Source organism: Phaenicophaeus curvirostris, chromosome 15, assembly GCF_032191515.1.
Source record: "Phaenicophaeus curvirostris isolate KB17595 chromosome 15, BPBGC_Pcur_1.0, whole genome shotgun sequence".
NCBI lineage: Eukaryota > Metazoa > Chordata > Aves > Cuculiformes > Cuculidae > Phaenicophaeus > Phaenicophaeus curvirostris.
Genome location: NC_091406.1, coordinates 19,919,474 through 19,944,032, shown reverse-complemented (window position 1 = coordinate 19,944,032; position 24,559 = coordinate 19,919,474). Strand labels below are relative to the sequence as shown.

At 57.0% G+C, this 24,559-nt stretch overlaps 2 protein-coding genes across 3 annotated transcripts in view; one reads left to right on the top strand and one right to left on the bottom strand.

The window, feature by feature from the left end:
• ZMAT2 (zinc finger matrin-type 2) overlaps positions 1-17,052 on the top strand; it is a 205,046-nt gene extending 187,994 nt beyond the window's left edge. The window contains exons 2-7 of one of the 2 annotated variants that reach the window (XM_069869683.1): positions 6,369-6,391; positions 9,792-9,885; positions 10,372-10,495; positions 11,226-11,299; positions 13,724-13,869; positions 16,205-17,052. In XM_069869683.1, coding sequence (XP_069725784.1) covers positions 6,374-6,391; positions 9,792-9,885; positions 10,372-10,495; positions 11,226-11,299; positions 13,724-13,869; positions 16,205-16,348 — 600 coding nt within the window. In that variant the 5' untranslated portion in view covers positions 6,369-6,373 and the 3' untranslated portion in view covers positions 16,349-17,052. Of the gene's footprint in view, positions 1-6,268; positions 6,392-9,791; positions 9,886-10,371; positions 10,496-11,225; positions 11,300-13,723; positions 13,870-16,204 lie in introns of those variants that run through there. The other variant, XM_069869682.1, reaches the window with a different exon arrangement.
• On the bottom strand, positions 84-6,053 carry LOC138727235 (histidine--tRNA ligase, cytoplasmic-like). The gene is made up of 12 exons (XM_069869524.1): positions 5,922-6,053; positions 5,710-5,829; positions 4,611-4,706; positions 3,894-4,019; positions 3,676-3,783; positions 3,418-3,516; positions 3,056-3,149; positions 2,841-2,968; positions 2,515-2,757; positions 1,797-1,913; positions 923-1,069; positions 84-678 (listed from the first exon to the last, which is right to left on the bottom strand). The coding sequence occupies exons 1-12, from the start codon at positions 6,051-6,053 to the stop codon at positions 622-624; spliced, it is 1,467 nt and encodes a 488-aa protein (XP_069725625.1). The 3' UTR covers positions 84-621.
• Positions 17,053-24,559: the final 7,507 nt, after the last annotated feature.

Genomic DNA, 24,559 nt, shown 5'->3' with positions numbered 1-24,559 from the left:
GGCAGGTCTCCGTTGGGTTCGGGTTTACACAGCACAGCGTGGGCCCCGTCCCGCAGCAGCCCCGCTGCCGCCCTCCCACCCCGGGGTGGCTCCGCACTCCCACAGCCCTGAGCACACGCCCTCGCCATCCCCCTCTCACTCCCGCAGCTCCCAGGGCTGCCCCACACGTCCCAGTCCCCCCACTCCGGGCGCTCAGGTGGACCCTGCTTGAGCTGCACCGTGTCGTGTGGTGCCCATTCCAGCACCTGCTGCGGGCGGGACGGGCTGCACGGTGGCGATGTCAGAGTTCTCGGTCCTTCAGGGCATCTCACAGGGCTGGCCAGGTGACCACACTGTCCATTGTCCTTTGGAGCAGCTCACAGGGCTCACCAGGTGACTGCACCTTCCATCGTGCTTCGGAGCAGGTCACCACAAGGTTTGCTTGGCGACTGCAAGGTCCATGATTTTACAACTCGCTCGCTCCCTTCCAAGCAGCCATTCCCTGCTGGAATTGCCTTATCCCAGGCACGGGGACCCCAGGCTGGCAGACGGTGCCTGGACTTCAGCCAGGAGTGATCGCCTCACGGTGCTGGAATCTTCCAGCTGTACCACCAGTTCTAAGCAGCTCTGGCCAGAGCAGTCCTATGGTTCCAGGCGCCTTCGGATCTCTTCAACAAGCTTTTCCCTTGGGACATCAACCTAAAAAGCCAAGAGAAAGGAAGAGGTAGTACCACTGCAACCCAGAGCAGAGCCCGGTTGGCTCTGGCCCCAAATCTACCAGCACTTTATGGACTTGCTGCAAATATAACAGTATCCGGAGCAATCACCCAACTGATCTGTGCCACAGCTCCCCAGAGAACACCACTGAGGGAAAACCAGGACCTTTATGTAACCGCTAAGCTTTAGAACCCCTTCTGAAGCCTGGTGTAAAAGGCATCCTCACCTCCTGTCTTGTGGCCACATCCCGCAGTTTGACAACTCCGTCCTTCAGCTCCTGCTCTCCCACGATGGCCACGAGAGGAATCCCTGTGTCCTCGCAGTACTGGAGCTGCTTCAGCAGCTTGGGGTCCTTCTTGTACAGCATCTCTGCCTGGGACAGAGTGGAGAAGGTAAATCATTAAATCGGCTCTGCTGAGCAAACCAGCCAGCGCCAAAACCCCTCAGTAAGCTCTGCTGGAGCCCCGTTTCCAGTCCTGGAGTCTTGAGCACAGGAAGAATGTGGAGCTGTTGGAGTGAATCCAGAGGAGGCCACGGAGATGATCTGAGGGCTGGAGCACCTCCCACATGGGAACAGGTTGAGAGAGTTGGGGTTGTTTAGCCTGGAGAGGAGAAGGCTCCAGAGAGACCTTAGAGCAGCTTCCAGTAATGAGAGGGGCTCCAGGAAAGGTGGGGAGGGGCTCTGGATCAGGGAGAGCAGGGAGAGAATGAAGGGGAACGTTTTCAGCTGAAAGAGGGGAGATGGAGATGAGATCTTAGGGAGAAATGTTTTACTGTGAGGGAAGCCCTGGCCCAGGTTGCCCCATCCCTGGAGTGGTTCAAGGCCAGGCTGGATGGGGCTTGGAGCCCCTGGTCCGGTGGCAGGTGTCCCTGCCCATGGCAGGGCGTTGGAACTGGATGGGCTTTGAAGTCCCCTTCAACCCAAACCGTTCCATGGTTCTACGATTATCCCTTCAGCAAGGAGTTCCCTTTGGCTACTGTGGCTGTTCTCTTCCTGCCCCATCTTGGACAGGCCCAGAGACACACAACTAACAGAGCCGACCAGCTCCCTTCTGGCTCCCGCTCCCTCACCCGTACCAGTGCCCAAGTCCTTCCCTTACCTTGACCCCTGCACCCCACAGCTCAGAGATGAGCTTCAGTCTCGCAGCCAGTAAGTTTTTCTGAGGTGTAGCCACCAGCACTTGGGTCTCAGTTGGTCGAATCTTCTCCTTGGAAGCCTGCAGGGACAGACACGGAGTCACAGGCTTTGGAGGAACCTGCGGGCCATCCCACCTCCAGACCTTAACGTAGCTCCCAAACCAAGCTATTCCTGCTCCAGGGATGTTACCACCCTCCAGAAGCAAAGTGAGCACAGACAGGACAACCTGGGCACACTGAGTCCCCCAGGGAATCTACGTTGCGAGATGCTACTTAATCATATGCTGCTGTTCCCATGGGACCTGGACAGCTTTCCAGCATCTCCCTTGATTCTTCAAGTAGAAACACATCACCTCATCCTCACTCGCTATGGGTCACAAGCTCAGAACTAAAGGCAGAACGATGCAATTCCTCACAGGCTTTCCCGGGATGCTCCACACAGATCAGGTACCACAGCTGATACCGGATTCCTGGACGGAAAACTTCCCAGCGGCACAAAGTCCAGAGCCAGGACTTCCCTGGCACCTGCTACACACCGAGGGCTGCCAGAAAGGGCTCTGACTCCAGTAGGAGAGAACCCACCACCTCCCCTAAAATCCTTCCCCCTCATACGCTGTGAAGCTGCAGAGCTCTGCAATAAGCGACCACTGCCCTTCCCCATGCACCAGCTGCAGCGCCCACCTTGACTCTCTGCTCCAGGATGGAGAAGATCCGCTCGATGCCGATGCTGACCCCCACACAAGGCACCTTCCGGCCCTTGGGATCAAACATCCCAACCAGCCCGTCATAGCGGCCACCTCCGGCCACGCTCCCAACGCCCATGGGCTCCTCCACGTGGTCGTTCTCCGGCTGCAGCAGCACGGCCTCAAAGATCACCCCCGTGTAATAGTCCAGACCCCGCGCCAGGCTCAGGTCGAAGGAGATCTGGGGGACACAGGGAAAGCCGCTCACAGGGCGCTCGGGGCCCAGCCAGGAGGGCAGCACCTCCCGCCTCCGCCCCTCCTCACCTCCCCGGCGATGCCGAACAGCGCCAGGTACTCAAACAGCAGCTTCAGGTCCCCCAGCCCCTCCTTGGCCAGCTTGTTCTGGGACAGCTTGGGGTCCTGGAGAAGCCGTTCGACCAGGTCCAGCCCACCTGTGGGAACGAGCCGGGATCAGCCCTGCACCGCTCCGGCGCTGGCCTGGAAGAACGAGGATGAGGGTTTGAGCCCCCCGTGCTCACCGTGAAGCCGGACGTACTCCCCTATGCGATCTGCAGCCTCGGGCAAGAGCCCCCTCTCTCCTATCATCTCAGTTCGTACTTCTTCCCAGGGCATCTACGAAGGGAGGGAAGAGCATCCTTGCTGCTGGCTGCTCTCACCACCCTGCCGACCCCACCAGCCCATGCGTTCCCAGCAGACATAGGTGATGACCATCCTCACTCCCAGGAATTGTTAAACAGAAACCGCTGGAATTGCCAGACTTTATTCCCAACCGCACCCACGAGTTCCCCAAATCCTTTCGGAGTACCAACAGCCAGGATGCTGCCCAGCTGGGACATCCCCCCACTGTCTGCCACCATCTCCCCACGAGCACAACTCCCACCTTGTCCAACTTGTCCACAGTAGAGCAGGTAGGTAGGAATTTGCTCTCCGGGATGCCGCAGATGGCAAAGACACCATTCAGAATCCGTCGGTCATTGACCTGGGGGGCAGAGGTGCGTTCGGCTCAGAGGGTATCTCCTGGCAGCTTCCTCCTGACCCCGAAGCACGGGAAGCTGCAGCACGTGGCCTTTCCTCAGTGCCTCAATCCCATGGGAAGGGAAGGCACCAAGGTGCGAAAACCACTCGGCTCCAATCTCACCTTAATGAGAAAGTCCCCGAGCTGCAAGTCACTCAGAACCTCATGCACGATCTTCAGGCACTCCGCGTCAGGAATCATCGGGTCGAACTGCCCGGCTATGTCAAAATCCTGGGGGGAGGAGAAACAGCAGAGGCTCCTGGGGCTGCGCCAGGCAGCGGCGGAGGGCAATCCGGTAAAATCCCAGCCAGTCCCGGCACGGCCCCAGCCCCAGCACTCACGCACTGGTAGAACTCCCGGTAGCGGCCTCGGCTGGTGGCCGGGTTGTCCCGCCTGTAGACCTTGGCGACGTGGTAGCGCTTCATGTTGGTGATCTTGTTCATGGCCAGGTAGCGAGCGAAGGGCACCTGGCGGCCACGGAGTTAAGGATGGGAACATGGGGATTCCAGAGCTGTGGGAAGCAGAACCCCAAAGCGCCCTGTCGCCCTCTGGTTCACCTGCTGCTCCCCGATCCCTCAGGATCATCAGCCCAGGCTGATGAGGACTGCAATGAGCCACATCAGGATAACTCCGTTTCCATCTCCCAAACCACAGCGTGTCCACACCTCACCGATGCAGACCTTCGTCAGGTCTTTTCACTCTCTCCCAACACAATCAGAGGGATTTCAATGCGGATATTAAACGGGAGAGTTGTTTGCTGGGACACGGAGGTAGGGAATGTGTGGGATGGACGCCTGCCCTGCACCCACAAACAGCACTGTGCGTTTGGGACAGAAAACAGGAATGGGGAGCCACGGAGACAGGGAGGAGGGAAAGCCAGGAGAGCACAGGGAATGGGAGGAGGGAAAATAAGCACAGTACAGGGACTGGGAGAAGGCACAGCTAGAGCAGCGCAGAGACTGGTGCAGGGAAGGTAATGAGTGGCTGGGAGGTGGTTGGAGTGGGCTCATGCAGACGCCAGCCAGAGCAGGGGAATCCATCCCTGCAGCACAGGATACAGTGAGGTCGTAGCGTAGGGCCAGCAGCTCCCCACCCTGGTCCTGCAGCTCATAGATCAGTTTCCCCTCCTCCCCGTACTTCCCCAGCAGTGTCTCCTGCGGAGAGGGGAGCAAAATGTAGGGGGTTTTGCGACCCATCAGCCCCACTAAGAGGGTCCTGCAGTCCCCCATCCTCCTCGAGGGGGTCCCACAGGTCCCCCCATGCCTCACAGAGGGATCCCACAGGACCTCCACATCCCCAGCCCCTCCAGGTGGTTCCTGCAAGCACACCCACACACCCAGTCCCACTGAAGGGGTCTCATAGCAGACCCTCAACCCCTCCAAGGTGGTCCCACAGGCCCCCCCCTCCAAGTCCCATGAGGGGAAGGGGCCACCTCCTCCTCCTGCTCTGACCCAGGGTCCTTAGGCCCGGCCTCCCCACCCCCAATGGGGACCCAAGGGGGTGTTACGGCTGTGTTCCCCCACGTCACTATACAAGGGGGGCTCCCCCAGGAGGGAGGGGATTCCTGGCCCTACAGGAGGCAGGATGACTCTATGCCCCACCCCCACTCACCCCCTCCAGCTCCACTGAAGGTCCTGGTGGTTCCCCCCACATCCCTAGCCCTTCCAAGGGGACCCCAGAGCCACGCCAGCCCCACTGAGGGAGTCCGCATCCCCTGTGGCCCTCCCAGTCCCCTCCGAGGATGCCCTACAGGCACACACACACGCCCCCAGCCCCACGGAGAGGATCTTCAAGCCAACCCCAGCCCCACCCCAGGGAAGGCACCACACCTCCATCCCATCCCTCTGACCCTGGACCCCCAGCCCTAGGACTAATGAGGACCCAAAGATGCTGACAGGGCTGTGTCTCCCTCCCAGCAGGGGCTCCCCCAGGGAGGAAGGGGGGATTCCTAGTCCCACAGGAGGCGAGGGGACCTCTGCGCCCCCAGCCCTACAGAGAAGGTCCCGCAGCTCCCTCAGGTGTCCCCCCCAGCCCCATCGAGAGGGTCCTGCAGCTCCCCCCGTTCTCCCGAGGAAAAGAGGCCGCACCACCAGCACAGGGGCCCACGGGGGCTCTCACGGCTGCTCCCCCCTCGGGGCTCCCCGGTTGCCGCCTCACCCGCAGCTCCAGCACGGGGGTGTCGATGGCGGCCGCCCCGTGCCGCTTGAAGCAGGCCACCACGGCGGCGAGCAGGCGGTCCCGGAGCGCGGCGCGGGCCGGGCTTTGGTCGCGGGTTCCCTGCGCGGGGCGGGGCGGAGCGGGGCCGTCAGTCGGGGCTGAGGAGGGGGGAGCGCCCGGTGCCCCCGCCCCGGCCCCATCCCCGCCCTCACCTTCGGCGTCTTCAGCACCCACCCGCCCGCCGGGGCCCCCGCCGAGGCCCCCACCCCGTGACGGGCCAGCGGGCCGCGGGGCCCGGGCCGGGCGAGCAGCGGGCGCCCAGCAGCGAGCGCAGCCCTCAGCATGGTCGCCGCGCCCGGAAGCGGCGGCCGCCACGTGACCCTCCTCGGAGGCGCTCTAGGCCGAAGCGCCGGCGCTCACTGTTACACAAGGAGGACTGTTTGACTTTACGGGCTGCACTCAGTGGTGTTCGGGAGGACTGCCGCGCTTTACAGCCGCCGCTCTCTAGCGCGCGGGTGGACTGTCTGGCTTTACGACCGCCGCTCCGTGGTGCGTGGGAGGACTTTCGCGCTTTACGACCCGCACTCTGTGGTGCGCGGGGAGGACTGCCGCGATTTACGGCCCGCGCGACAGTTCCCGGTCGCGGCTCGGTCGGTCCGTCGAGATGGCGTCGGGCAGCGGGGTGAGCGCGGGCGGCGGGGCTGGGGTGGGTGGAGCAGCGGTGTGGGGGGCGCCCCTGCCTCTCGCCGTGCCCCTGTTCTCCTGCCTTTTCGTCCTCGTCCCCGCCTCTCGTCCCGGTGTGCGGGCGCTGAGAGACCGGGGGCTCCGGAGAGGCCCCGATGCCTTCGGGACGGGCTGGGGGGAGGCCCGTCCCCGGCTCCTTCGTCTGCTTCGTCTCTTATCTCGGCTGCTTTCGTCCAACTCGTCCCCCTCTGCTTTTAAGCGCCGCTCTACTTTTCGTTCTTCAACCCCAGCTGCCGCCTCGTATTTCGCCCCCTCGTCTCCCCACGCTTTTCCCTCCCCCACGCTTTTCGTATCAGCCTCCTCTTCTGCTTTTCATCCCACCCCCCTTATCCCTCTGCTTTTTCGCCCCCGCTCCCCGTTCCTCTGCTTTTTGCCTGCTGCTTTTTCGCCCCCCCCACCCCAGTCCACCTGCTTTTATTGCCCCCCACCTTGTCCCTGGCTGCTTTCCGCCCCCATCCCAGCTTTTTCACCCCACTGTGTGGGTGGTGACAGACCTGGGATGCCCTGAGCATCCGCGATGTCTTCAGGGTGGCAGGGGGTTGGACCTGATCCCAGCCTCCTCCTCTGAGGGGGCCCCGGTTGGGGCAGGTGTGAGGAGCTTGGGGCCTGCCCTTGCCCGGGGAGAGGTCTCCTTGGGAGGGGCAGGTGGTACTGACAGCCTCTCTTTTCCTTCCCTCTCTCGTTCTGTTCCATTTCTTCTCAGCTCCTCTGGGAAAGGGCTGCCCACTTCCCAGCCAGCTCTCCTGCTGGAGCTGCTGTTTGCTGCCATCCTCCCTGCATGAAGAAACCGCTTCTCCTGCTGTGATTCTGGTGTGCCTGATGGCTCCCGTGTGACCCAATGGCTTTATTGGTGTTGCTCAGCTTGTGTAGGGTGGCAATGAGGCTTTTCTGCCTTTATAGATCCTGCAAGATTTGGTGTTGGGAATGCCGAGATCAAGAGGAGTCAGGTGGATGCCAATAGTGCAACCTGACTGGGGACCAGAGTGATTTAAACTCCTCTAGGAACACCCCAGGCACCACAGGGGCTGCGCTTTTCCACTTTTTGGGCTGATCTTCTCCTCGTGGAAGCCGCTCGCTGAGGATTGAGGGTGCCAAGAGATTCATAGAGTGCCCTGAGTTGGAAGGGATCCACAAGGATCGAGTCCAACTCCTGTCCCTGCACAGGACACCCCAACATTCCCTCTGTGTGGCTGAAAGATGCTGGAATATTGTCAGGCTTGGCACTGTGACTGCTTCCCTGGGAGCTGTTCTGGTGCTTCACCACCCTCTGGGGGAAGAACCTTCTCCTAATGTCCAACCTAATTTTCCCTGGCATCTTCCTGCCGTTCCTTTGGGTCCTGTCATTGGTGGCCAGAGAGAAGAGCTCAGCACCTGCTCTTCCTCCTCCTCCCCTTGGGAGGAAGGTTCTTGTTGAGGAGCCAGATGCCTGCTGGGAGTGAACTGGGGCTGTGGTTTGTTCCCACCTCCCCAGGGACCTGAGGCTATGGGACACATCTGGTTGTTAATTTTCATTACTGATTTGGGAAGTGCTCTCGTGTCACCTGAAGCTGGGCCTGGATAAAAGATTTGAGGCTTGCAGCCATTCCTGCCTCTACCAGGCCAGCTGGGAAAGTTCCTCTTCCCTGTGAGGGTGCGGAGGCCCTGGCCCAGGTTGCCCAGAGCAGTGGTGGCTGCCCCATCCCTGGAGGTGTTCAAGGCCAGGCTGGATGGGGCTTGGAGCAACTGGATCCAGTGGGAGGTGTCCCTGCCCGTGGCAGGGGGTTGGAACTGGATAGGCTTTGAGGTCCCTTCTAATCCAAACGTCTCCATGATTGTGTGTACAGCCAAGGTCTCCTTACACAGTGGGTTTGATTTCTTTCCTCGTGCCTGGATGAGGGAGATTGAAAAAGATCTGCGGGAGGCTCCTTCCCTTTTATTATGGGGGAGGAGTGAGGCAGTGGATAAATTGCCACCTCTCCAGGCACCAGCAGCTGTGATTTGTGGTACCTCGCTATGTGCAGGGGAACCTGGCTTCTGGAAACACCCCCAGATGTTAATTTATACCCCGTGATGTTTTCTGTTCTTTGCTTGGGGTGGTTAATGGAACCTGCTGTGACATCCTTAAAGGGCTCAGGGAGCACTGGGAACAAATGAGGGCTGTTCTGTGCTCCCGGAGGCGTTTTCATTCCTCTCAGCCATTCGTTCCATCTGAAAGGTTGCGGGAGGAGAAAGTAATAAAGGGCTGTGCTGCTGCTGGAGCTGCCAATGGGATTTGTTTCCTCTGGATTGAGATTGGATTCTTGATTGAGTTGAATGGAGAAGGAGGGGAGGGAGCTTCTTTCCCAGAGGTGTTTTAAAATACATCCATCCTTTATAATGCGGAGCTGAGAGCCTCTCACAGCAGTGCTGAGTGAAACACAGAACCACATGGGAGTTGTCTTCTCTAGGAAATAAAGGAGTGTCCAAGTTTCCCGGTGTGGTGTGGGGGCACTGGGAGAGGCTGGGCTGGTTCAGTGAGAGCAATGTGAATGGAAATGGGATTCTTGCCCAGTCACTTCTGCCCTCAGCAGTGGCGACCAGGCTGAAATACCCCCTGGAAAGAGCAGCATTTGTGTTCTTTGGTGCTGGCATCACCAGAATTCAGCTTTTCTTCAGGCAGTTTATCCTGCTGGTGCTCCAAGGAGCTACTGTGGGGCTGGCCTGTGTCAGAGGTGTCTTCCCTGCTTCCCTCTCTCGGTGCTTCTCCCTCTCCCTGTTCCCCTGGTATCTCCATGCCCTACCTGGACAGCTGGGCATTCCAGAGTGTTTTCCGCTCTGCTTGCATGCGTGTCACAGGGATGAAAATCTCAGGCTGGTTGCTGTGCTGTGGTGGCGCGCTCAGCGCTGCGACTTGGGCAGCGCAGGCGGCTGCCGTGCTTGCTCAGAGCCGGCACAGGACCCTCCACGTTCCTTATAGGTCCTGCTGTGTCCACGGCTTCCCCATCCGGCATTTGCAGCTGTGGTTGGGTTCCCCTTCGGCAGAAGGTGTGTAAGGTGCCAAGGGCTGTGCTGGGTTTGTCAGGTGACGCCTCCGAGGCCTTGGATTAAAGGGATTGAACCCCGTTTGTGTCAGGACTTCAGAGGGAAAGCCTGGGTGATCATCTTGGGACCTGTTAGGATCCTTCTAGGAGAAGGGGATAGAGGCATGCTGAGCATTGGTCTCTTGAGCTGTATCCTGAACTCCTGGATGTGAGGATGTTGGGAAATAATGCGGTGCCCCTCATTTGCTGCCGTGACCTCTCAGGCCGAGTGATTCCACCACTTCCCCTCAGAGGTGGCCAGACTAGGCACTAAGCATTAACACTCTGTTTCCTTCCCAGACGAAGAACCTGGACTTCCGCCGGAAGTGGGACAAGGATGAGTATGAGAAGCTCGCAGAGAAGCGGCTCACAGAAGAGAGGGAGAAGAAAGATGGTGCGTAGTGTGTGTAGTGTACTGACCGCCAATGAGCTCTGCTCCCTCAGCAGCATCACCCAGACCCTTGGAGTCTGAGGGAGAGAGTGGCTGGAAGTGAAATTCCAGAGGGGAATAGCAGCAGCTCGAGCCTGGCTCGCTCTGATCCTTTTTCCCGTGCTTACCACTGAGTGTATTTATTGATAAAAGTAGTTGCTGAGAACTTCTGCCTGTTCCTTGGGGAGCGAGGGGAATGAGTAGCCCCTGGGAACAGGGAGATCTTGGAATATGACCCAAGTCAGAGTTGGAGATGCCTCACAGTTCCACCTGGTTCTGACAGGAGCTGGGAAATAGCAAGGAGGAAACGATATCCATTAGCGATTAACAAAACATCCAATTCCTGCATGGATCAGGGAGTTCCTGGTTCCAAATAGCCCCTCTTCCTCAAGGGCGACGTGGAGCTTGCCCTTTTCTGATGAATGCTTGGGTTGTTTCCTTTTCTTTTAGGCAAACCAGCTCAGCCTGTCAAGCGGGAGCTCCTGCGGCACCGTGACTACAAAGTGGACCTGGAGTCGAAGCTGGGGAAGACCATCGTCATCACCAAAACGACCCCCCAGTCTGAGATGGGAGGGTAGGTCCCATTCCATCCACTGGAGTCAGACCTGGGTGGGCAGGATGGAGCAGTGAGCCCTTACGATGCTGCAGGAGGCAATTTCCTCCTGTATTCTCGCCTGGTGCGGCAGTGCTGGCTACTCTTTGTGTGGAACAGGCTGAAAGGATTCTTTGCTTGCCCTGAACTGTTGGGAGCTTGGAATGACTGCAGTGAGTTTGCGTTGTCATAAGGTTCAGCCTGTTCCTGTCTCAGCTCGCAGCCCAATAGGCAGCAGTGCCAGGGAGACGCATCCAGGGATGGAAGCACAGGCCTCGGATTGTGTTTCTGCAGGACCCTTTAGAGGGGGCAGGAAGCGTGGCTGTGTAGAGCAGGGATCGCTGCAGCAGGGCGAGGGCTTTCAGCCAACCACAGCCTGGCCTGCTGAGTCCTGCCATGTCACCGTGTCCATCCTGCTCCTACTGGAAGCAGGAGATGCCGTGGGTGACGTGGTTACAGATCAGTTCGTGTTTGGTTTCTGTCGTCTGTCAGTGGTGTTGGTGCTGCCCATGTAACCAATCACCTCTGTCACCTGCTGTGTCCCTGGGCGCGTTGCTTCTCCATAATGGAAGTAGCTTCCCTCTCACCCCAGAGAAATGAGCTGTATCCCGCATGCCGTGCAGATTTCCCACTACGGGTTGTCTGCAGTAGTCGCTGTGTGATGAGTTTTGTCTTGTGCTCCAGTGTTAATGTGTTCGCTCTCTCCTGCCAGGTACTACTGCAACGTGTGCGACTGCGTGGTGAAAGACTCCATCAACTTCTTGGATCACATCAACGGCAAAAAACGTAAGGATCACTTTCTGCCCTGTTGGAGGGAGGTGCAGCGCCCTGGGTTGTTCTTTCCTTGTGTCCCCAGCATCTAGGGAACATGGATCAAAGCACACGGATCAGAGCACAAACAGCATCTGTTCAGGAGAGCTGTGGAGGTGCTGCCTTTATCTCCTGGCACCTTCCAGGGTGCTGGGTTGTTTCATGGGATAAGCCCAGCAGAAATAGGGATAGATTAACTCTGGATCATGGGATAATAGAATCACCAGGTTGGAAAAGACCCACCAGATCATCAAGTCCAACTATTCCCATCAATCACTAACCCATGCCCCTCAGCACCTCATCCACCCGTCCCTTAAACCCCTCCAGGGAAGGTGACTCAACCCCATCCCTGGGCAGCCTCTGCCAGTGCCTAGTGACCCTTTCTGTGAAAAATTTTTTCCTGATGTCCAGCCTAAACCTCTCCTTGTGGAGCTTGAGGCCATTGCCCCTTGTCCTGTCCCCTGTCAGTTGGGAGAAGAGGCCAGCACCCTTTTCTCCACAACTTCCTTTCAGTGGATGGATGCATGGTGGATTTTCCCCACACAGAGTGTCTGCTTTGAGAGGCCTAGGATCAGCAAATCCTGATATCTCCCACAGAAATCCAGAGAAAGGGTTTTTTACAGCACTGAAACTTTAGGGATTCTTGGACAAGGGAAAGGTGCAGGAGCAGCTTCTTTGGATCAGCAGCCTTCTCTCTGCGGAAGTGGAATGTGAAGCTCCGAACTGGTTGGTCCCAGAGTTCCCATGTGGATCAGAGCTCACAGTGCTGGAGGCTGTGGTTTGCTGAGGCCAAGTGGAGACCAGAGTGGGGCAGTTAGACCCCAGAGCTGGGTCTGGCAGCTCGGTGCTGTTATTGTCCTGTACTGATCTAGATATTCTCTCTGTTGCTGTTGTGATGCAGTTAACTCAGGCCAGGATAAAGAATTCCCTGGTGATCAGGCTGTTCCCATGCTGTGTTTAACTTGAGGAAGAGGGCTGTCCCCTCCTTGAACCGCCTCTCATTTCATGCCCTGGCACTGCTTCTTCCTGACACGTTCAGAGTAGGAAATATGGGGAAAGTTAGGGAGCAGCAGGACGGACAGACGCTTCTGCCGTGTTCCATGCCTGGTGGTGGTTTTGACTTCCTGTGGGATTCAACAAGTGGCCCCATTACAGAGCAGCAGTGATGTGGGATCCAGACTGGCACATGGCGCTGCCAGAGCCTTGGAGAAACAGGGTTGGGAAAATGACCTAAGGGCCAATTTTCTGTGCCTGGGAAAAGAAAACACAGCATGTTGGAGCACTGTGGGTGGTGGAGGATGCTGAGGGGCCTTATTTGACATGTCAGGAGGTTGGGAATGAGTCCATATGAGGGAATCTGGGATGAGGAGCCCCAGGGTGACTCTGCATGAGCCTGGGGTGAAGGGTTGAGCTGGGGCTGGGAAGTGGCCCACACATGTGTGGTGGGATTTACAGAGTGAGTTTGGGAGCTCTTCATTAGCCATAAATCCAATCAAGACCTGCTGTTCCAGGAGCCCTCCTGCTCATTCCTGGTGTGTAGTGTGAGCTTCCAAGTACTGCTGCAGCCCTGGGACAAGCCTGTGCAGGGCTGCTGGAGTCACCAGTCTGGATCCACCAGGGAATAGGGGCTGGAGACATTCCCGAGGGTGTCCCCTTCAAGCTAGGCTTACTGTTGCACAGAAGCTTGGGAATCTGCTCTGAGCAGCCACTGAGTCAGAGGCCTGGCTTAATATCTCATGCCCCTGTTGGAGCAGGGAATGTCTTGTGTTGAGCAGGAACTTTTCCTAAGAGCTGCTGTTCAGCTTCTCCCACAGTCAAGAGAGGCAAGCTTGCCAGTTTTATTCCAGCCTCTTTTTCAACACTCCAATCTTATTTTTCCCACTGCTCCAAGATTCAGTTTCCTCGAGTGTTAGAACACTGACCTGATGGGGAGTATCCTAATAGGGAACTGTGTCCTTGTCCCTGTTATCAGTAGCGTATGGATCTCTGTAGTCCCTGGTTTGGGTTGTGGTGTCCCCACAGAGCCATCCCGTCTGGTGTAAGAAATCCCAATCCACATAGGAATACAACACCGGATGAGGATGGAAAGTGGTTGCCTCTCTTGGGAGGAGGCCCCCCACGCTCCAAAATACCTGGCATGGTGCTGTGCTGCTTTGGACATGGGGAACGGTGCTGCCGCCAGTGGTGTTGCAGGGGGTGGCCAGCAACTCGGAGCGGCTGGGTCAGGTTGGAGCTCCGAGCCTCGGGAGTACCCTTGTGCCCAAGGGTAGTCTGGCCCTGGAAGCTGCTGGGATGATGGGCAGGAAGGAGCTGCCATGCTGTTTCCATTGGGATCAGGGATGCAGAGTGTCCCAAGCCCCAGGATTGCTGAGCAGGGTCAATTCCACTTATGTTTTCTAGACCAGAGAAATCTGGGCATGTCCATGCGGGTGGAGCGCTCCACACTGGACCAGGTGAAGAAACGCTTTGAGGTGAACAAGAAGAAGATGGAGGAGAAGCAGAAGGACTATGACTTTGAGGAGAGGATGAAGGAGCTCCGTGAGGAGGTGAGTCTGGGCAACAACTGATGAAGCAAAGCTCCTAGAAATGTGTTCTGTGAGGAAATCAACCCTGGTGCCTGATCCTGTTCCACAGCAGCCTTGTTCTTGGTAGCACAGGCTTCCCAGCTGCTGCTGGGAGCAGTGTTTGTTTCCTTGTTGTTTGCTTTCTAAGACATTTTTTGCTGCTGTCTCTGGAAATCCTTTTCCCCTCGTTCTGCATGGGGTAACTGTTGGTGCTGCAGGGGTCCACTGAGAGCAGCACAAGCTTGACAGCACACTCAGGTTTTGTGTCTCGTGTGTTGTGGTTGAGCCTGTGTACTCTGATAAGCAGATCTGTGGATGGGAAGCTCAGCATGAACCAGCAAAGTGCACTGGCAGCTCAGAAAGCCAACTGTGTCCTGGGCTGCATCCACAGCAGTGGGGCCAGCAGGGAGAGAGGGGATTCTGCCCCTCTGCTCCGCTCTGGTGTGAGACCCACCTGCAGCCTTGCATCCAGTTCTGGAGTCCTCAGCACAGGAAGGACATGGAGCTGTTGGAGCGAGTCCAGAGGAGACTATGGAGATGATCCCAGGGCTGGAGCACCTCCTGTACAAGGACAGGCTGAGAGAGTTGGGATTGTTCAGCCTGGAGAAGAGAGACCTTAGAGCTTCCAGTGCTGAAAGGAGCTCCAGGAAATCCAGGGAGGGGCTTTTGATCAGGGAGCGCAGGTATAGAATGAGTGGGAACAGTTTTGAGGTGGAAGAGGGGAGATTGAAATGAGATCTTAGGCAGAAATGTTTTGCTGTGCGGGTGGGGAGGCCCTGGCCCAGGTTGCCCAGAGCAGTGGTGGCTGCCCCATCCCTGGAGGTGTTCAAGGCCAGGTTGGATGGGGCTTGGAGCAGCCAGACTCAGTGGGATGTATCCCTGCCCATGGCAGGGGGTGGAACTGGATGGGCTTTGAGGTTCCTTCAGACCCAAATCATTCCATGATGCTATGTGCATGGGGGCAGTGAAAGATTCCTCTCAAACCTGGGTTTGGATGGCAGGTGCCTGTCAGGGCGGTCGAGTTCATTTGAGAACCTGACAAAATTGTGACAGTGCTCCAGGCTTGGGGAAGAGTGGCTGGAAAGCTGCCTGGAGGAGAAGGACCTGGGGGTATTGGTTGACAGCCACTGAACAGGAGCCTGCAGTGAAGGCCAACAGCATCCTGGCTTGGATCAGCCATGGTGTGACCATCAGGAGCAGGGAAGCATCGTCCCCTGTACTCAGTGTTGGTGAAGCCACACCTTGAATCCTGGGTTCAGTTTTGGGCCCCTCACTCTAAGAAAGACATTGAGGGGCTAGAGCATTTATGGAGAAGGGAACAGAGCTGGGGAAGGGGTTGGAGAGCAAGGATTATGAGAGGCGACTGAGGGAGCTGAGGCTGTTTAGCCTGGAGGCTGAGGGGAGACCTCATCACTCTCTGCAGCTCCCAGAAAGGAGGTGGTGGTGAGGTGGGTGTTGATCACTTCTCCCGCGTGACAGGCGATAGGATGAGAGGAAATGGCCTCAAGTTGTGCCAGGAAAGTTTTAGGTTGGATATTAGGAAAAAATCCTTCACAGAATGGGTTCTTGGGCATTGGCAGAGGCTGCCCGGGGCCATGGTTGACTCTCCATCCCTGCAGGGATTTAAAATACAGTTGGATATGGAGCTCAGGTTTAGCAGTGCACAGGTTGGACTTGATGATCTCAAAGGTCTTTTCCAACCAAACAATTCTATGATTCTAAGCGGCAGCGGCTTCTGATGCAGCTTTCTGCAGGGCACAGCTGTCTTCAGGAGCTGCAGCGCAGCGGATGGTGACAGGAACGACAGGAGCAGTTGCTAAGTTGGGATCCGAAGCCATGCTTCTCTGTCGCCTGGTACAAGCCTGGCACTGTTCCAGGGCTTGTGATCCTCACGGAGCAAACCCACTTTGATTAGAGCAGCGCAAACTCTTTGATGCCAAAACCCCCCAAAGCCGCTCAGCGCTCCGGCTTCTGTTGCAGGGAGCAGCTGTCACTCTGCCAGGCTGACAGCCAACAGGCAGCATCGCAGCCGCTGGAGCAGGGCATCAGAGGAGGGAAAGGCCTCCTGCTTTAAAATCTGTGTGGATTCCAGATGAAACTTGGAAAGAGAGTGTTTCATAACACTTCTCTGGTGCATCGTGGACATGTGGCTCTGCTCATGGGGTGGTGGGTGGGATGGGCTGGAGACAGCGGGAAGCCTCCTCGGACATGACTCGGGAGCTGTTGGTAGGAGTTGGGTAACTGCGGTGCCTGGTGTCCCAATCCTGGCTCAGCTCAGGAGGTTCACATTGCTTTGCTGTTGTGTCCCTCACTGCAGGAGGAGAAGGCCAAAGCCTACAAGAAAGAGAAACAGAGAGAGAAGAAAAGACGGGCAGAGGAGGATCTGACGTTTGAAGAGGATGACGAGATGGCAGCTGTGATGGGTTTCTCTGGTTTCGGCTCAACCAAAAAGAACCACTGAGCAGCTCTGGACTCTCCCCTTTCTTAAACAGGTCGCTTTTACCCAGGGGACTCTGGATAACTCAAAAAGACTTGATTGAGGACTCATCTGTAAATCTTCCCCTGTAGAAGTTGGCTGGAGGAGTCAAAAAGTGATTCCATGCTCTACCTGTGCTGCAGAACAAGCTCCGCCTGTCTTTAGCTTCCCACCTCCTTCCATGTCCTAGATCTGGCTGCTCATCACCACTCCGCGGCCCCATGTGTGCAAGGAAGTGTTCTGCTGAGTATGTTTCTGTGTCCATAAAGTGCAGCAGTTCTGTACAGCTGGCCTGGTTCAGGATTAATCTCCCTGTCCACCAGGCATCGTTATTCCAAGCCCTACTTGTTCTCGTTGTCAGCTGGGCTGTCTGAGGCGCAGGAAGTGATCTGGATTCGGTTTGGATCATAGAACCGAAGAGAATCTGCCGCAGCGAGCGATGCTGAGCAGCACAGCCTGCATCTTCCTGGCTTGTGCTGCACGGAGCTGGTGGCTGCATGGAGTCAAGTTAGCTGGAATGTTCTCGTGTGTTTTATCTGCAAGGGATTCTTCCCTGCTTTTCTTTGTGTTTTGTTCCGTAACTTTGCTATCTTTGAGGCAGGGGAGAAATTCCTGCCAGGGCTGATCTAGGATAGAGCAAATGAAAGGAAGGGGTGTGCGATTCGCCAGAAATAAATGGATCATTTTAAGTGGTCCTGTGGTGGGAGTTTTAATTCCATCTTTGTTTGGGAAGCTGCAGGTGTCTCCCAGGCCATGCAGAACTGGCTCTGGCCCTCTAGGACCTCGGCAGCAGTAGGGCTGTATCCCCATCTCTCTCAGCTCAGCTGCCCTGCGCAGGCAGTTGTGTCTTTCTTGGCTTTTTAAAGGTATTCTGGAGATGGATGGGAGAGCATGGGAGGGGAGAGGGAGGGGAAAGGGAGGGCAGGACTGAGGACCTGTGTTTCCACCAGGCAATCCAAGATTTTCACAGCCTTAGCATATGAAGGGCCATTTTTTCCCCTCTCTGCCTGCTCTTGGTGTCTCCTCACCACCGCCCTCCCCTGAATCCACTTCATCTCTGCTCCTATTTACTTCAGTCCCACCTTGTGTGACTCATTCCCATCTGCAGCGAGGATTTATACCCTCTGTGTCTGGGTTTTCATAGCACTGTCTCACTCCTCTCTCTTTTTATGTGCATTGATGGAATCCTTGTTCTTGTCCTTCTCTGTACGCCTATGACATTCCCGACCCGAGGAAGGCTGCGGTGTTCAGCCTGCTCTCTCTCATACATCTCAAACAAATCCTGTAACGCTCTGCTGCTGTTTTAATTCCTTAATCTTAGACTGCTGACAGCTTCATTGCCCCAGGTCTTTCCGCTTCAATTCAGATTATAATCCCCGCTGAAGACGCTGTTGGAATGATCTATAGCCAGTCGGATACAGCCGTCCTTGGAGGTTTGACCCTTCTCGCTTGGCAATCTTTTGACTTCGGCACACGAGCTGGAAAGGCGACTTTCATTCCAGCCACGTCCCTAGCGCTGTTCAGACTGCGGCACGTGGCTCTGGCTGAATGGGAGAGAGGAGACGCTCCTGCCTCTGTGCCCTCCGGGGTGCGAAAGGGATGCTGCCATGGTTTCATCCGCATTAGAAGTTCAGGACGTTCCAGAGAGGATTTAGCAGCAGCCATTTCCTCCCAGGCACCGGCTCTGCAGCTGGGATTTGGTTTGTGATTCTGGTGAAGGGCCAGAGGGTGTCCTGCACCCCTCTTCTCTTCCAGATTGGGACCTTGGAGCCAGCGGCTGCTGCCCATGTTTCCCCACAGACCATCCTATTGTTCCTGCCCATCCTGGTGCACTCAAGGGGCGAGATGTGACATGGGCAGCTCTGAGAAACCTTCCAGGGGTTTTGCAGCCTGGCTGGAGCCTACTCAGCCTTTCTGAGCACCTCTGCCTGCGCCCTGTCCTGGGAGAGGGGTAGATGGACCCCTCTGTGGTGCGGTGGGTTGGGAAAGGGCTTTTCTAGCATCTCTGCTGCCTGCTCCCTGTCCTGGGAGAGGGGGAGATGATCCCACCATAGTGGAGTGGGAGAGGGCTTTCCTAGTGCCTCTGCTGCTTTCCATCCGGGGAGAGCAGTAGATGATCCACTTGCAGTGCAGGAGGCTGGGAGAGGGCTTTCATTACCAATTCCTCTCTGGTAAAGAGTCTGTGATCCCCAGCCTCCATCCCGAGGCCATCTTATCCCCCAGCCCCAGCCTCCCTGCGCTGCTGCTCCCCTGCTCTCCGGGGAGCGCAGCTCTTTGTCTCGGCCGCTTGCTGGGAGCAGTGGTGTGTGCAGCAGCAGATACAAGCTCCTGCTGGATTCCCAGCAGCGGGAGCTGCCTCCAGCCAAGGATGAAAAGCTGGTTTCATGGGAGGAAATAATATTTAGAGAAGAGATAGATAACATTCTCTGGGCCTGCTGTGTTAACCCTTCGCTCTCAGCACTGCTGTGGGGTGTTAACCCGTCACTCACTGCCCCCAGTGCTGGAGCCAGGGTTCTCAGTGACTCCGTGCCATCTCTGTGCTTTATTGTGAGGCTGCTAGTGCTGGATGTGCCCTTGTGCATCAGATCTGGGATTTCAATTGCAAAGAGGGCAGCCTCAGCTCTGCTGAGCTCCCTCCTGCTCTGGGACTGGGTGCTCTGTGCCTGCTGATTCCCACTTTGCTCTTGCCAAAAGGGGATGCAGCTCCTCGAGGAGTTATAACTGGGATCTAAAGGTGCAAGGAGGGGCATTTGTCATGGTTCCCACATCCAGACTGGGTATCCTGCCTGGTCTCACCGTGGAAGTGTTTTGAGGTGCCTGGAGCCAGCATGGTGCTTGTTCTCAGTGCCTGGGCAGGGGGTTCGAGGCTCTGTCCTGGCCGCAGGCCCATTCCAGGACCGGGGCATCTCCCAGCCCAGCAGCCCCTCCTGCTCCCACTCCATCCCAGCCATGGCTCCCTCCCATGGACGCTGCTGGAGGAGAACTGGGAAAACACAAACCGACTTTGCCCCCACTTCTCTCGCTGCTGTCGTCTTCCCTGGCCTCATCCTGGGAGGGAGGGCTGCAACCTGGTGGAGGGGCTGAGTGCTAACATCCACGGCAGGGAGCTGCCTTGGCCCCTTCAGAGGGAAATGGGAGGCTGTGCTGCACCCCTCAACCCTGCCCTGTCCCCTGTCCCACCTTCCCCCCGACTATCTTCATGTCCTGCTTGGGACTAGAGCAGCAGCAGCAGCCAAATCCAGCCCAGGATTCCCACCATCCCAGCACAATGACTGGGATCAGGAATTTGACACAATCCCAGAGAAGAATGGGTCCCAGCTTGGCCCCCAGCATTTCTCAGCCTTGGCCTGCTGAATCATTACCTGCTTCCATGGCTCCATAAGCCAAAAGACCCAGGTTTTTAGGGATTTACGCCACTTACATCCCACCCTCCTGGAAGAGAGGTTTAAGAGCTTGGCAGGAGCTCCAGTCCTCCCACTGCTCAGGCCACAAGCTGCTGCTGCCCCAGTTAGGCTGCTGGTTGCTGTCAGTGAGCTAAACAACATCTGTGGGTGATGTTCTGAGGAATCACCTTCCTGCTTCTCTTTGACCCAGACCCAGACCCCCTGCTCTGCTGGGGATTGACTGCAAGGCATCTGGGTGTCCCCCACCCTGTGAGCTGACCATCCCACACAACCCTGGAGCCAGGATTCCTGCCCGCTGGCTCCATGGACACCCCGTTCGCTGAGCACCACCCTGACCAGTCACTCCTTGGCCCAACCTGTTCTGCTTTCTTCATCTGGTGGCCAAGGTGTCCATGGGGAAGACCCTCATCCATGCAGGGAACAAGATCCAACCTCTGGCTGGAGCCGGTGTTGCCACAGGAGGGAGTAGGAAGAAATAGGAGGTTGGGGTAGGGGAAGGGAGAGACTTGTGAGGTGATCCCTGGGCTGGGAGTTGTTCCCATCTGGAGCTTGGATGGGAAGCTTGGCCACCTGTTTTGGAAGCTTGGACACACACGGACTTGGCAAGTTGGACCCTGCTCTGGGCTGAGCCAGGTCAAACACCAAGTGAGGATGAGTAAGGATGCCCTTGGGTGCTCCAAACGGGGAGGAAGGAGACAGCTCCCGTGGCTCCCCGCATCCCTGTTGGATCTGCTGCAGCAGCTGGGCTGAGCTGAAAGGCAGATGGATGGATGGATGGATCCTGCTGGCTGGGTGCTGGGGCTCCTGGGCAATGGGGAAACTGTTGCTTTGTGGTGAGCTGAGCGAAATCTGCCGCCAGCCAGAGAACAAACAGCTCCAGGCTGGAGAAGACTCAGGAGAAGGGAGGGTGATGGGGAGGAGCAGGGGGAGTGTGGGGACCGGGAGGTTTTTCAGGGACTTGTGGTCTCGGAGCAGATTCCTGCTGTGGCACCGATTCCCGTGTGCTGCCCCACTGCCGGCTTTGCTGGGCCCGGGCCACTTGTGGAGGGCTGTGGGAACACGGTCCCTGTGATCAGCCAGGGAGCCCCGGGGGCACTGCCAAGCCTTTGTTCCTCCTTCCTTCTTTTCCACCTTCACCTTCAGATGTGTTTTCCTCCCTCTGCTCTGGTCTTCTGTGGATGCTGTGCTTCCTCCCCCCCCTTTCTAACCACAGTTCCTGTCTTCATATTCCTTCCCCTCTTCAAATCCACATTCCTCAGGCTCCTTCTCGTCCCTGCTGGCTCCCCCATCAACGTTGCCTCCCCAGACTTGTTCTTCTTTCCCTCCCTTGCCCGCTCCCCCTGTTTTCCCACAGGCCCTCCTCCTCCTCCCTCTCCTCTTCCCTTTCCGTTCCCTCTCTCCATCTCCCCTTCTCTGACAGTTTGGGGGAAATCTGTCTGTGTCAACGCACAAATTCCATTATTTATTGGTTGAGCGGAGCGAGGTCCTACACTCGTCTGCAATTGTCTGGAGATCAAAGCGGCTGCCGATGGCAGCTCTGCCAGAACCCCCCAGCCTCCCACTCCCCGTCCTCCCGTGGGAGGCGGGTGCCTGCCTGTCGACACCCTCCGTGACTGATCTCCGAGACGGAGAGGAAAGAAGTAGGGCTGGTGGGGGAGAAAAGGGAGACCTGGAGGAGCTGCAGAGCTCCTGGGAGCAGAAGGGGATGGTGGGGGAGTCTCTGGGCCACACAAACCCCAGCAGAGGTAGAGGTGATGCTCATCCTGGGAACAGGGACAGGGAAGCAGGGGGCATCCTCATATCTGTGAGGACTGGAAATGGGAATTTCTTCTCCAGAGAAGTATCCCCAGAGATTAAGGGTGGTTCCACAGAAGCAGATGGTTAGTGGGGACAAAGGAGAATGTGCCTTTTCCTGCTGTTCCCTCCTGAAACCTAGGTCAGGGATGTGGGACTTCCAAGTGGAATGCAGGCATCGTGGGTTGTTTGGGCATTGCCGCAAGGAGACGAGTGGGGAGAGGACAAGGAAACGTCCACCCCAACTCCTGCAGAGAGGAGAGAGAAAGGGAGAGGAGTGGGAGAAGGAGAGGCAAGAGAGAAGGAGAAGTGAGGAAGAAAGGATAGAAGATAGAAGGAGAAGGAGAGGAGAGATCTCAGGATGTAAGCACAGAATCATGGAATCCTGCCAAGGGAAGCTCTCAAGGTGATATATTGGTTATGTTAGCGTTATAGCCCCTTCCCTGAAGCCCTTTGGGAGCTGAGAAGATACTTCCTTGTGGCTACAGGACCTTCTCTGCATGGGAAAGGGAGGGTCTGGTTACATGTAGGATCGCTCACGTGGAGGGGAGAGTTGCTGTGGTTTGGAGGTCAGCCTGGACCTGTCTCCTCAGGGCCAATCTCCCCATTTCATCCTGACACAGCAGGAACCTTGAGCTTGATGAATCCACAACTTCTAACCCACCTGGATCTGCAGACACCAAAAGACACAGACACCATCGACAGTTCTGATGGCTCAGTCCTCTCTCACTGTCCAGGTCCTGACTCGAGCCATGGCTCTGCCCTTGTCATCCCAGCATTTCCTCCTTTTGATTCCTCCCTGGCCCCACCACCAAACCTCCTCTGGCTCATTTTTCCACGAAAAGGCGGTTTCACTCACATTTCTCTCTGTACGATGATTTCCCAAGCTTTAAATCAGTTTTTTAATCTTTCAAAACTTCAAGTGCCTTGTGCAGCGTTCCGGATCAGTCACACAGGAGAGGTGCTGCCTCCTCTCTCCCAAAGCCTCTGCTCTTTCCCCATGCCAGCACCACACTGCTGCTCACCCTTGCTGATCCCAATTCCTTTCAAGAGGAGGGAACACATTCCCACAGGACATTTAAGAGGATGCCCAGAGCATCGCGGGTCTCAGCTCTCAGGATCATGGGGACACAGCTGAACTGGGTCTCGGGTCTCTCATTTCAAGAGAAACAAGATGCTAACCGCTGAAGAAGCTCCTTCTGCAGACTTCAGCTTGCAAGAAGATCCCCCGCTCTGAAGGAGTGGAGGTGTTGGCTCCCTGGGATGGCAGCGAAGTCATGTCCAGGATTGGCTCACCTGGAAGCTGAGCGGGACTGGTTCCCCATGTCCTGAGGACACTCAAAAGAGGCTGATGGCAGTGGAGGGTTCGCATGGAGCTGGGTCTGTGTCCCAGCCTCCAGCTCTCCCAGCAGGAGGGCTTGGGGAATGAGTTGCTGTGTGTCATTGGCCAAGAGAATCCAGTTTCCTCTACCAGCAGTGACCACTGGGGTAGCCACCTCAGCCATGTCTTCACACCTACAAACCACATGGAACTTGAGGAAAGCTTTACTGACACAGCCTGGCTCCAATCCTGCCTGGTGTGGAAGCTCCGCCTACCCTGCTGCCCGGGAATAGGAGGGTGCTGAGCACCTTGCAGGACAGAGCCCATGGGCTGGGACTTCCAGTGGGAATGGATTCCCAGCATCCTTCAACGCTCCATATCCCATCTCTAGGTGAGGCACCTGTGAAACAAATGGCTCCTTGACAAACACAGGGCAGCACTCCCCTGAAACCAAGGGTCTTCAGGCAGGGTCTCTGTGGCCTTGATCCCTACGCTGTGGGAAGTGCAGATCAGGGCTCTCTGAGTCACAAGGTCATTTTCATCAGCCAGGATCTTTGGAGGTCCCTGGTGCATCCCTGCTTGGAGCAGGGCCAGTAGATCAGGTTGGTCAGCCTACAAGAGAGCTGGGGAGGGGCTCTTGGTCAGGGAGGGCAGGGATAGAATGAGGGGAACAGTTTTGAGCTGAAAGAGAGGAGATTGAGATGAGATCTTAGGGAGAAATGTTTTGCTGTGAGGGTGGGGAGGCCCTGGCCCAGGTTGCCCAGAGCAGGGGTGGCTGCTCCATCCCTGGAGGGGTTCAAGGCCAGGTTGGATGGGGCTTGGAGCAACTGGATCCAGTGGGAAGTGTCCCTGCCCATGGAAAGGGGGGAAGGGATGGGCTTTGAGGTCCCTTCCAACCCAAACCCTTCCATGATTCTCTGGTCTCCAAGGATGGCAATTCCTGCCCCAGTCCGGTCTCAGTGCCAGTGTTTTACTGCCCACACAGTGATTTTTCCCCTGATACCTAAGAATATCCTTTCCCCAACTCATGCCCGTAGCTTACCATCCTGTCCCCGTGTGCCTCTGGAAGGAGACTGGACACATTTCTTGTTCTGCATCCCAGCAGCAAGGGCAGGCAGAGGAGCCCCACCAGCCCTGATAAACACACGGAGACAGCCACCATCCGCATCAGGGCACTGTTTTTTCCTCCTGAGGGAAGACAAGGAGCCAAAGCTTTGGAGAGAAGCAGCATCGTGCTGCACAGGGCTCTGTGGCTTCAAAGATGGAGCCGCCAGCATCTGACCCTGCACAAGCCGCCTGGGAGTGACTCCGCAGGGCTGGAGCTGCTCTCATCTGTGATCCAGAGACCTTCGCTCCCGCTGCGTTCCGCTCTCGGGCACCGGGAACTATAACTGCTCTCGCTTCGAGCAAGCAGGCAGCAGCGAGCCCACATGCTCGGCTGGGCAGCGGGCGCCTCGGGGAGCTGGGGGAAGGGATGTGAGCTCTGGCAGGGTTGGCTTTTCCTACAGACCTTTCTGCTGCCCCAGAACAGGCGGGCAGGCGAGCGGAGCGGTGGCGGTGGCGGTGGCTGGGCAAGGTTTGGTGCCCTCAGGCAGCCGGGTGACGGGCCCTCAGCCCTTCGCTCTCCACTTGGCCTTTTCCAAAGCAGCTCAACCTGCGGCATCTCCTGCTCCATCC

Coding starts and splice junctions, on each gene's coding strand:
- LOC138727235 (XM_069869524.1), bottom strand. CDS start 6,053: ATGCTGAGGGCTGCGCTCGCTGCTGGGCGCCCGCTGCTCGCCCGGCCC. Junction 1,914..2,514: donor TCCTGGAGCAGAGAGTCAAG/GTGGGCGCTGCA, acceptor CTGTCCCTGCAG/GCTTCCAAGGAGAAGATTCG. Junction 679..922: donor ATGTGGCCACAAGACAGGAG/GTGAGGATGCCT, acceptor TTGGCTTTTTAG/GTTGATGTCCCAAGGGAAAA.